Consider the following 12,578-nt stretch of genomic DNA (forward strand, 5'->3'; position numbering starts at 1 on the left):
AACAGAGATATTAAGATAAATTTTAAAAATTAAGATAACCTCCAATGTATTCCAGGCTTGTAACCATCAAAGAATAAGCTGTTGTGAGAGGTTAGAAATATGATTAGAAAAATAATTCCATTTATGTTAAAAATGTGTATGAAGGTACACACATACACACACACACACACACACACACACACACACACACACGGATTTAAATGCATTGAGTAAGTGGCTAGTGGGATTCCAACAGCTCCCCCTGCGAGTGAAAGTGGGACTGTATAGAGACTTTTATTTGACTCTATATACTTATGCATTACTTAAATACTTACATTGTGAAGGTACTCACTTTTATGTATGTAATGAAAACAACAAAATTCACTTAAAATGATTTGTAATTTATCAACTACTAATGAATATGTCTGGAGTGGTTATACAAAGTATATTTTCTAATTTAGGGATCTTTTAAATCTACTTACACTTTAATTTTATTTGCAGCCACCCCCTTCTCATGTGACCAATAATTTGAGCAATGATCAGTTTATGACCGACATAAATTACTAATTTTAAAGCTCTTGTTTTGACCTCTCAGCAACATCTGACACAGCTGACCAATCTGTTCGTGGAGCTCTCTTATTATTGCCTTCTGAGATATAAAGTTTTAATTTTCCTCTTACCTCTCTGGTCATTCATGAGAATTTTCTGCCTTGCAGGTAGGTGGCCTGGTGGCATTCCAGTGTCAGAGTATAAATCTGCTTTTCACAGGATTCTAGGCTGAACAGGCTAGGTTTACGTCATTCACTCATTCATTCAATACAAAATGCTTACTGAGTGGTGATTATGTACCATCACGGTTGTGTACAGGCACTAAATATTGGAGTAACAAGATTGACGAGCTCCAACTGAGTTGTTTAGGTAATTTCAGTTAATGTTAAGGGCTGAAAAAAATAGAAAACAGGCATAATAGAATGTGAGTGATGAGGAGGGGTGGTATGCTTTTGATAGAGTGGTATCCCTGAGTAGATGGCCTTTGAGTTAAAATCTGAGAAAGAGAAAAGAGCTAGCAGTACTAAAATGCTAGCATCTGGAAGCAGAGAGATCAAAGGCCCTGAATTCTTGGACTGAGTTTTACAAATTCAGGAAACATGAAGAAAGCCAGTTGTGGTAGACACACTAATGGCTTCCAAAGACAGACCCATAACCTAATCCCTGGATCTGTGAGAATGTTACCTTACATGCAAAGAGGATTTTGCACATGTGATTAAATTCAGGATTTTGTGATTAGGAGATTACCCTAAATCATTTGGGCTGACCCAATGTAATCAAAAAGGTCCTTATAGCCTTGGCTGATTTGGCTTGATTGGGCATGTCCCACAAACTGTAAGGTCATGGGTTGATTTTCTGTCAGGGTACATGCCTAGATTGTGGGTTTGGTCCTCAGTCAGGGCATGTATGAAAGGCAACCAATTGATGTTTCTATCTCACATTGATGTTTCTCTTCCTCTTTCTCCCTTCCTTCCTCTCTCTCTAAAATCAATAAGCATGTCTTTGGGGGAGGATAAAAAAATTTTTTTTAAAAAAGGTGCTTGTAAGAGGAAAGCAAGAGGATCAAAGTTACAAACATAGATAGATGTAAGGATGGAAGCAGAGGTTGGAATGATATGATATGTTGAGAGAAGGAGCCACAAGCCAAGGAATGCAGGTGGTCTCTAGAAGCTAGAAAGGCAAGAAAACAGATGCTCCCCTTGAAACCGCCAGAAGGAACATGGCCCTAGCAACATATGATTTTAGGACTTCTGACCTCTGAATGTAAGATAATACACTTGTGTTATTTTAAATCACAAAGTTTGTGGTGATTTGTTATAGCAGCAGTAAAAAATTAATATGCCGGTATGTCCAGAGCCTCATGAGGAGTTTGGATTTATTTAGAGGACAATGGGAAACTATTGGAGGATTTTTGGTGAGACAGTGAACTGATCTGATTTGTTTTAAGCCGTCGATGTGGCTGCTACCTGAAGAAGGGACTGGAGTGAGAATACAAGAGCGATCAGGGAGACTGGGTGCGAAGCTGTGCATTCAGACAAGTGAGAAGTGACCGGCTCAGTGTGAGGCTGAAGTGTGGAGACAAAGAGAAATATATGTCAGAGGCTAATCTGACAAGATTTACTGATGGAGTAGATGTGACTGTGGAACAAGAGGACTGGAAAGGAAAGGAGAGAATAAAGGGTGGCATTTGGAGTTTTTCAGCATCAGGGCAAAGAGCTGAGAGGCAGTATAAAATGGCTAAAAGCCTAAACTCCAGCCCAGACTGCTGGGTTTCAAATCCCAGGATTACTAGTTAGTAGTCATTTCACCTCGGGCATGTTACTTATCTCTCTAGTCTCAGTTTTCTCAAGTTTAAAAAGGGAATAGAGGCTGCTTTGAGGGTTGCATTAGATATATAAGGTGTTATCTTTTAGTATCATTACTGTGTTGGTGCCATATATTGAAGTGAGAAAATCTGTAAGAGAAATAGATATGGGAGTGAAGGAAATGAAAAACAATGCTTTTGATCTGTTAAATTTGAGATGCCTTTGGACAGCAAAGTAGAAATATCAAGGAGGCAGTTTGAGAATGGCTATTTCATATAAAGGAGTGGAATGGTATTGACCCTTGCCTTTCAAATTAGGGGAAAATATCCAATTATTTCATCTGATTTCCTTTGCTTTGATTGGCAGGAACACCAGGCGCCTTTCTGAAGGCTTATTCAAAGCTGTTGAAGAGAAAGGATTAACGCTGTTTGCTGGGAGTAAAAGAAGGAATGCAGTGTTTAAAGAGACATAGGCATTCTTTCTATTCCTTCCAATTTCTTCCATCCTAATGAAGGTGAAGATAACAATTGAGTAGTGAAGGGTGAACCATAGAAAGAGTGGCTTAGCTGGAGTGGGGGTGGGAGGTGACCGTGGTAAGGGGAGTTCTTGGGATGATAGGCTCTCTGGGGAGCAAGTTTTTTTTTTTAAAAAAAAAAAAAAAAAGCAGCCAAGGGTAATTGTGCACATAGTTAATAAAGTAACCACTACAGGAGTTCTACTGCCCCTGTCTCTAGATTTGGAGAAGTGTGTACAAGAGCCTGAACACAAAGTGAAAGTAGTGGTAGGACTGCTGAATCTCACAGCATTTTTTAAAGGAACATTTGTGTTTGATTTCAAAGCAAAGGTATAAAACTTGGAAAATACAGGAATATATTTAAAAGGACATTGCAGTTATTATATACCCTTATAGTTCATTTTTCTAAATAATGTAATTTAAAAAAAATTTGAATTAGTGATCTATGATCCTGTGATGTCTTTATTTAATGATCTATGATCTTTACTTAGTGATCTCTTCCCAGGCATTATATGATAAGTTATTGATTATTATTTAATGGCTGTATAGCCTCCCAATCTTTGGATTAAACCATAACTGATTTACTATTCCTTTGTTTTTTTAGAATTTTGAAATTTTTTGTTTTTATAAGTAAAATACTTTACAGCCAGTTGGGGTGAGGGTGGTTAGGGAGTAGAGGAATTGAGCAAAAAGGTAAAAGGACTCATGGACATGGACAACAGTGAGCTGATTCCTGGGGGGGGGGGGGGGGAGGGGAGGGGGGTGCGGGGGGGAACTAAATGGTAATGGAAAAAATATAATAAAGATACAAAATTTAAAAAAAATGAATCCTTTAAAATTGAGGGTGCATTTCCTCTGGAAAACTATGTCAATTGTTGTCTACTGCCAAGAAAACAAGGAAATAAAAGGTAAGCTAAGTTCTAAAAAAAAAAAAATTCATGTAGATAAATCTTTCTACTCACAAGCAATTATTTCCTTAGGACTTTTGCTAGAACTAAACTTGCATATTTTTAAGGTTTTTAATGCATAATGACTCATTGTCTTCCAATAAGATTATACTGATTTTCAAACTCAGCAGTAATTGGAAATACCCATCTCTCTTAGCCAATATTGGGTATTATAACTAAAAAAGAAAAAAGAAGAGCTACTAGTTTAATTGCTAAAAACTTGTATTGCTGCATATTTGGCTCTTTGTAGTCTTTCCTTTGTGACTTGCCTGAGCCAAGCCACTTTAAGTAACATGCCACTTTACAAATGGCATGTTAATTTTTTCCTGATTCCTTCTTTCCTAACATTTTATTTGGAAAACTTTCCAAATACTCTGCTTCTCATCAAAATTTATACCTAGCTACAGCAACCATGAATGATTTTTGATTTATCCAGTCTTTACCGTAGCAGTTGCTAATGACGATTCCCAGCTCCAGCCCTCCCTCCCCACTCATTAGTCAGCCCTCAGCAGCATTTTAGTGTAAGCGAGAGCCTCCCTTCTCTGCATTTTTAAAAAATGTATTACTGGTATAGACTCATGAATTCCTATTTTTTCAATGGTTTATAATCTATTACTGTACTTAATTATTTTGGTACCAAGATTGTCCTAGGCTTAGTTAGTGAGTCCCTTCAAGCCGGCTCATGTGAGGCTGGAACATGATCATCTTTTATAAGCACTTTCTCCTTTGCTGGCATAACAAGGTGTTTCAGATACGCCTAGCCTGTCCCACCCTTGGAGTGAGCCATTTCTCTGAGTAGTCCTGCTTCCTTTGAATGGGGAATAGTATCGGAGACCAGGATCTGTGCTCTAAGTATGCTCCTGTGCTACTTGATTCTGGTGATGGTTTCATTGGGCTTATACGTTCCAACCTATCAAATTGTATGCGGTTCATTCTATGTCAGTCCAATACCTTAATAAAGCCATTTTATAAAAATGAGATAAAGGAAATAACATATTTTATAAAGGCATTTTTTTTAAATGGAAGACTAAAATGTAGTGTTCAGAGATAAAACTTAGGTAATAAAACTCCAAAGAAAATCAAAATGATTACCATAAAATACAAGAGAATGGATTTTTTAAGGTGAATGGACTTTGCTGTGTTGGGATCATGAACATGAAGCTTCCAGGGTAACTGGCAAAATTTATTTTTTGACCTAGATGGTAGTTACAAGAGTGTTCTCCTGATTAATAATGTATTATATTATGTATTTTAATGTAATTTCCTATAACTTATAATTTTATCATATTTTATTGGAATATTAATCTTTCTTCATGTGTTAACCTTTTGAATATTGTTACAAAACCCAATTATGTAAGATCAAGACAAATGTTTATTTCAGATTTAAAATTTCCATTAGGTTCTTTTCAATGGTTTCTATTTCTCTATTAAGATTTTTAAATCTTTTCATTAATTAGATTCTATGAGCAGAATTATAATTGCTCCTTTAACAATCCTTGTCTGCTAATTTCAATATTTGGTTCATCTCAGAGTCAGTCCTTATTAACTATTTTTTTTCTTGAGAATTTCTTCTTATGCTTTTCTGTTTCTTCCTATGTTGAATAATTCTTATTCTGGACATTGTAAATGTTATGTTACGGAGATTCTGGATTCTGTTACATTTCTCCAAATAATAGTGGGGGTGGTATTGCTTTAAGCAGGCAATTAATTTGTTTGGCCTCAAACTGTAAAATGTCTGTAGCGCAGCAGCTCCCATATCACGAGGCTGGTTGGAATCTGCCCTGTGTACATGTAGTTCTGAGCTCAGCCAGATAATATGGGCAGTGTTTATGTGCAGCGTTTGGGTCTCTCTCCCTCTCCCTCCCTCTCTCTGTCTCTCTCTCTGTCTCTCTCTCTGTCTCTCTCTCTCTCTCTCTGGCTCTCTCCTATTCAGGGTTCACCCTTTACAGCAGCTGTGGTTCCGCCACACACTGTCCTCTAATTCTTCAGGCCATAATGACTGAATTTGAAACCAGTTTTCTATCAGAATTTTAGTTTCCCCTGCATGGGGCAGACTGGGGCCTGCAGTAAGTGTAAAATCATTAAGCAAACAAATAAAAACATGATACTATGCTGTCACCTCATTCCAAGTGTTAACTTCTTTCCAGAATCTGCCTGCTTTTGGTCACTTTCCAATACCTTCACATAGGGAGTTTTCTTTTTTTCAAAAATGTTATCCAAAGTTTAGACTTGAGGTTTAAATGGAGATAGGTCTGATAGGAGCTTACTTAGCCGTTATAAAAGTAGACTAATGTTTATTTCTTTAAAGAAATGATATGAATATGGTAAAACTTTTTTCTAGATAAAGTCATGATAAAGAAAAACACCTATAGTCAGACTTGGCCGATGAGATTTCTTTTGACAAAGAAAACTCCTTTGACTATATATGTGTAACTTTAAGGAAATCTGCATATAAAATCACAAATAAAATATGAAGATAAGAAAAGTAATAAAGGAAATATGTTTTAAAAAAGGAAAACAGTTATACTTTAACTATTTTGAAATAAAATATTTGAACCACTTTTGTATTATTTTAGGAATAAGTCTAATGAAGCTGATGACTGTCAAAGAGAACTTAGAAAACTGAAGTTTGAATCTGTTATTTTTGAATCAAGGTACACATTGTAAATTTTTTAATGAATATTTTTTAGTAACTGAATTTGAAACCACATTTTAAATAACATTTCATTTAAAATGTTTTCTTATTGTGTTGTTTACATCTATATTACCTAATTCAAGTTTATAATATGTGGAAGCTGTGTATTGTTTTTTGCCTCTGCATAGATGGGAAAATTTTAATATCATAGAACTATTCATTTTCCAGTATTCTTAATTTTTATAAGTTAAAGTTATAGTTGATAAGCTCAAATGAGATTTTCATATACCTTTGATAAACATGAAATATACTATCTAATGCATATCGATGGATTTTTTTTTTCCTATTCCTTTTTAGGCACATCAGATTGCTTAAAGAGAAAGAAGACTCCTTAGTGGCTTGTCAACAAATATATAAAACTTTACAGGAAGAACTGACTGCAAAAGAAAGACAAGAAGAAGACATAAAAAGAAGACTTAACCTTGCAGAAAATGAACTAGAGATAACTAAAACTCTTCTGAATCAGACAAAGGAAGAGGTTGTAACACTGAAAAGTGAAAGGTGCAGTCAAGAATAATTTCTTCCAAAAATATTTTATGTTTATGTCAGTATTCCATATATATTTGAAACATCAAGGTCCTACATATTTTAATAACAATGAAACCCCAAGATCAAAGATGTATTTCACCTGAAAGGTCATTATATCCCACCACCTTATTTTACTAGCATCAAACTAAAGCTTAAATTGGTTAAATTTCTTGCTTAAAGTCATGCAGCTAGTTAATGAAAGTAGAGATGGAACCTACATTGCCTCTGGTGTTTGATTTTTATTTAAAAGATTCAAAAGGACCATATGTGGTACTTTATTGAATTTCACCAGGACCAGTAATTGATGGAACCTGTCATTTTCCAATAGAGAAAAATCTTTTTATAACTTCTTTATCCTTTTACTGGTTTCTCTGTTCTTTGCTATTTATCAATGCCTCTTATTGAGGATTTGCCATAAGCACAATGTTGAATTAGTATCAAGGTGTTGATACTAACACCTGGTGTTGAGGTAGTATCAAGGATGTTGAGGTAAGTATCAAGGATACTTAGAAGCACATTCATCCAATCTTCCTAGATATTTTTGCTGTTAATTTGTCATTAAATTAACTACTTCTGAACTTAGCATCTCAATTCTACTTTCTATTTTTCCGTTTTCATTTGCCTGGCATGTCTTTGCTCACTCATTCTTTCTGGGTCCTTTTATTTTAAATGCATATTTGATATAGCACAAATTTTGGGTTTTTGTTTTATTGATTCTTATCAAATCTAGGAGTCTTAAATAGATGTTATCCTATTTACATTTATTGATATGATTATTACATTCTAGAAGAACACAATTTCCTTAAGGGCAAAGATTTTTTAAAAAAACTTTTAAATCATGTTTATTCTATTACAGTTGTCTGTATTTTCCCCCCTTTAGCCACCTCCACCCATCCCACACCCACCCCCTGCTCCGACAGTCAATTCCCACTCTGTTGTCCATGTCCATGGGTCATTCGTACATGTTCTTTGTCTAGTCCCTTCCCCTTCTTTCTACTGTTTTCCTCTTTCCCCATCCTCTCTGGTCACTTTCAGTCTGCTCCATGTTTCCATGCCTTCACCTAGCCTACTTTCGATTCCTTCTACTGTGTTCTTTAATTCAGAAATTGTATTCTTCATTTCCTCTTGTCTCTTATTGATAGTTTCTATGTCCTTTTTCATGCTGATAGAGTTTGCAGTAAGTTCCTCATAGTTTCCCTATGGTTTATTTTGTGGTTTATTTTGTTTGTTTGTTAGTTTATTTTGTTGAATAGATTCCACTTATACGTGAGATCATATGATATTTGTCTTTCACCAACTCTCTAATTTCACTTAGCATAATATTCTCCAATTCCATCCATTTTGTTGCAAAAGGTTGGAGTCCCACCCTTCCTCCCTCCCTCCCTCCCTTCCTCCCTTCCTTCCTTCCTTCTTTCCTTTTCTTTCTTCCTAAATGCAGATTGATTTTATTTATTTTTTTAAATGTCAAAGTTAATTATAAAATATTAAAAAAATTTAAAATCATTATAAAGTCTCAGCAATTAAAACAGCATGACACTAGCACAGAAATAATCAAGTAGATCAATGAAATATAATAAACATTCTAGAAACAAATGTATATATCTGTCTAACAATGTAATACATGGTTAAATTGATATTTCAAATCAATGGAGAAAATAGGCTTATTCAACAAACAAGGTGCATGGACCACTATTACTTGAAATAAAACAAATATAGAATCCTATTTCACACATTATACAAGAAATATTCAGGTGAGTTAAAAATCAATATGCAGAATGTAAGGAGTTTTAGGAGAAAATACAAACTAATATTTTTCTTACCCTGAAGTAAAATATTCAAACCCAGAAGCTATAAAGTAAAATATTGACCATATGACTATATTAAACATTTAAGACTATACAGTAATACATATATTACTAAAAGTCAAAGAACAAGTAATAGAATGGGAAAGTATTTGCCACACATCTAAAAAAGGGTTAATAGTTTTTTGGGTTTTTTTAGGAAAAATATTCTACAAACCTTTAATCAATAAATGGATAAAGAATACCAAAAAGTCATTTAAAGCTTTTTAAAGATAATAGAAATAGGCAAGAAATATACACAAACAGGTTTAGTTTCAACAAATAATACAGGAACAATTAAAATAACACATCATTGTCACAATCAGATTAATACGTATTAAAAATATTGGTAATATCAAGTATTGGCAACTGTGAAAGGAAGTGGGTATTCCTAGACTCTTTTTCGTCATCTTCTTAAAGCAGTCCCTTTAGCATTTCTTGCAGTGCTGGTTTGGTGGAGGTATATTCTTTTAGCCTTCTTTTGTCTGGGAAACTCCTTATTTCACCTTCCATTTTAATTGAGAGCCTTGCTGGGTAGAGCAGTCTTGGTTGCAGGCCTTTACTTTTCATGACTTGGAATATTTCTTGGCACTCCCTTCTGGTTTGTACTATTTCTGCTGAGAAGTCAGCTGCTAGCCGTATTGGGGCTCCCTCATATGTTACTACCTCTTTCTCCCTTGCTGCCTTTAGGATTCTCTGGTTTGTCTTTGATATTTGCCATTTTAATGATGATATGTCTTGGAGTGGGCCTCATTGGGTTCCTCTTGAATGGGACCCTCTGTGCTTCTTGGACTTGTGACTTTTTCTCTCCTCCAATTAGGGAAGTTTTCCATCATTACTTTTTCAAACAGGTTCTCTATCCCTTCCTCATCCTCTTCTCCTTCTGGTATCCCTATTATACGGATATTATTATGTTTCAGGTTGTCCTGCATTTCCCTCAATGCCTCTTCATTCTTTTTTATTCTTTTTTCATTTTCTTGCTCTTTCTAGGAGCTTTATTCTACCTTGTCCTCCAGCTGGCTGATTCGATCCTCGGTTTCATCTAGCCTACTTTTGATTCCTTCTACTGTGTTCTTTAATTCAAAAATTGTATTCTTCATTTCCTCTTGTCTCTTATTGATAATTTCTATGTCCTTTTTCATGCTGATATAGTTTACAGTAAGTTCCTCATAGTTTCCCTGTAGTTTTTTGTAATTCTCTCTGAGCTCACTGAACTCATTGAGATTCTTCATAACCATTGTTTGGAACTCAGTATTTGATAGTTTACTTGCCTCTATTTCATTTCATTCTCTTTCTGGTGATTTGCCTTTTCCCTTCAAGTGGGGGGGGGTATTTCTTTGTCTTCCCATTATTTGTGAGACTCTTTTCCTTCTGCTTCTTCAATTGGTCTGTCTTGATTCCCTGACTTTGTGGTATGAACTTCTGTAGTAGGAGACAGCTGTTTTTACTTTCTGGATCTGCCTCTGATGATATCAGATGTTGCCCCTGTCTGATGTTAGGCAGTCTGTTTGAGACTTCCAGGAATCTGCTTTCTGTGACTGTCTCCTTCAGATGTTAATCTAGTCACTTTGTATTCAGTGGTCAGGCTTAGACACCACAGGGTGGGAAGGAATCCCACCTGGGGGCAGGATTATTGGTTCCTCTATGGTTGTTGCCATTCAGGTGGAGTAGTCTCTGCCTGAGCAAGATGGCTGCTGCTGCATGGGGAATGAGTCAGCACCGAGATCCCACCGGCTACTCTCTCAGTTCTCTCCCCAAAGCCTCCTCCAGTCTTTGCTCTGGTGTCTCCAGCCCACTCTGCCCCCACCTTTGCTGGAAACCAGGGTGAGTGGATGCAAATAAAAATTTATGCGTTGGCCCTTTAAATGGCTCTTTGTGTCTCCAGCCACCTGTCTCTGGCAGAGAGCAACCCTGCTGCTTTTCGCAGCTTGCTGTTTTCTCTGTACTCTTTTGGCTGTGATGGTGTAGGCTGGAGATCCCCGCTTATGGTTGAGACCCCACTCATCTCAGGGGGATCCAACTGGTCGTTTCAGTGTCCTTCTGGTGCTGCTGCCTGTGGGCTGCTTGCCTTCTCGAGTCTCTACTGCACTTTTTACCAGTTAGATTGCACTAAAGATGATTCTTCTTTCTCCAAGGTTATAAGGCTTCTCTCTCACTGTTGTTCAGTTGTTTGTTCCAGATGATCTCTTCACAATTTAGTTGTAATTCCAGATTAGTCCTGGGAGGAGGTCAGTGTGACTTCTACTCATTCCTCTGCCATCTTGATTCTCTCAGATTTTTTTCTTATATAATTCTCTGCCCAGAAAGCACTATTAGATCATTGTTTTTTTCAGTCTTCCTATCATTTTTATCTTTTATTTTTTATTTTATTCATTTCATCTTATGAGTACTTGGCTACTTTCTAATTTAGAAGAGTTATAATCTTTTCTTAATTCTTTATAAGGGCAGCTATTTGCTGAGGAGGAGCCTGGTAGTGGAACCCCAGGAGTGAGTAGCATGCAGCTTAAAATTAGGTTTGTTGTCTCAGAGTTTTCTCACTAACACTTTGCCCTGGGTCATATCTGTCTGTAGCCCAGGCTAGCAGGGCTTCTGGCTAGTTCACAGGGAAACAAGTCTTGTCTCTGGTTCATTCTGGGATGATATACATTAACTTCTGTTTGGTGAAATAGAATGAACAACTGAAGAGCTGATTACCACCCACCATTTCTTTCTTTCCTGCCATACCAATAACCTACTTTTTGCAAAGATGATGTACTGTGTAGTTATATGACTCTTCCTTCCACCTCATGACCTCTGCCATTTTGCAGTTATGTAGTTGCTCAGCACATAGCATATTAGAAGCAGCAATATTATAAGCAAGACATTTGCAAAAGCCAGGTTTACTAATAAAATGAAGGAACGGCAACTGAAAGACTGAGATAAAAACTATAAATGCAAACAAAAAATTTTAAATAAATTGCCATTTGGCCCAATATATAATAAATGTTCCTATACACATCAATAACCTTGAGCATCCGTATATTTATAATATGGGTTAATAATTGATGGCCATAATGATGAAAGATTAGAATCAGAAAGATTAAAATCAGCTATAAAAAGACTTAGAGGCAAAGAATGATAGGAAGGGCAGAATCTTTTCGAGTTGGCCCTGCTTCCACACATGGCGGCTGCGGTACATTTACACAGGGGAATACCACTCAGCAGTAAAAAAGAAGGAAATCTTACCCTCTGCAACGGCATGGAGGGACCTGGGGGGCATTATGCTAAGTGAAATAAGCCAGTTAGAGAAAGGCACGTATTGTATGATTTCACTTATATATGGAATCTAATGAATAAAATAAACTGATGAACAAAATAAAACCAGAGGCGTGGACACAGGGAGAAGACTGACAGGGACCTGAATGGGGGGACGGTGGGATATCAATTTGGGAAATGCCATTTAGGGTCAAAAATAAAATAAAAATTTTTTTATGCTTAATAAATTATCTCTGGCTGCAGTTTTATGACTGTTTTGAGAGTTAATATCATTAGAATGAATATAGAGCTTTCTTGAGGGACTGCTTTGAAATAGCACACTCACCTGGATGTGTGTATGTTTTGCCATGTTTTTAAAAAAAAAATCTAGTATGATTCTTATCTTACCTTCTGTTGTAAGTGTTGAACGAGAAGGATAATTTCTTTGTTTTCGTAGAATAGGGGCCTCACTAAATTACCTCTTTC

At 36.2% G+C, this 12,578-nt stretch overlaps 1 protein-coding gene across 1 annotated transcript in view; it reads left to right on the plus strand.

Moving 5' to 3' along the window:
* LEKR1 (leucine, glutamate and lysine rich 1) overlaps positions 1 to 12,578 on the plus strand; it is a 144,716-nt gene that overhangs the window by 93,413 nt on the left and 38,725 nt on the right. The window contains exons 8-9 of the mRNA XM_054575571.1: positions 6,371 to 6,457; positions 6,796 to 6,990. Coding sequence (XP_054431546.1) covers positions 6,371 to 6,457; positions 6,796 to 6,990 — 282 coding nt within the window. The remainder of the gene's footprint in view (positions 1 to 6,370; positions 6,458 to 6,795; positions 6,991 to 12,578) is intronic.

This window comes from Pteronotus mesoamericanus, unplaced genomic scaffold, assembly GCF_021234165.1.
Source record: "Pteronotus mesoamericanus isolate MK-2021 breed Mesoamerican mustached bat unplaced genomic scaffold, CSHL_Meso_final contig_116, whole genome shotgun sequence".
Taxonomy (NCBI): domain Eukaryota; kingdom Metazoa; phylum Chordata; class Mammalia; order Chiroptera; family Mormoopidae; genus Pteronotus; species Pteronotus mesoamericanus.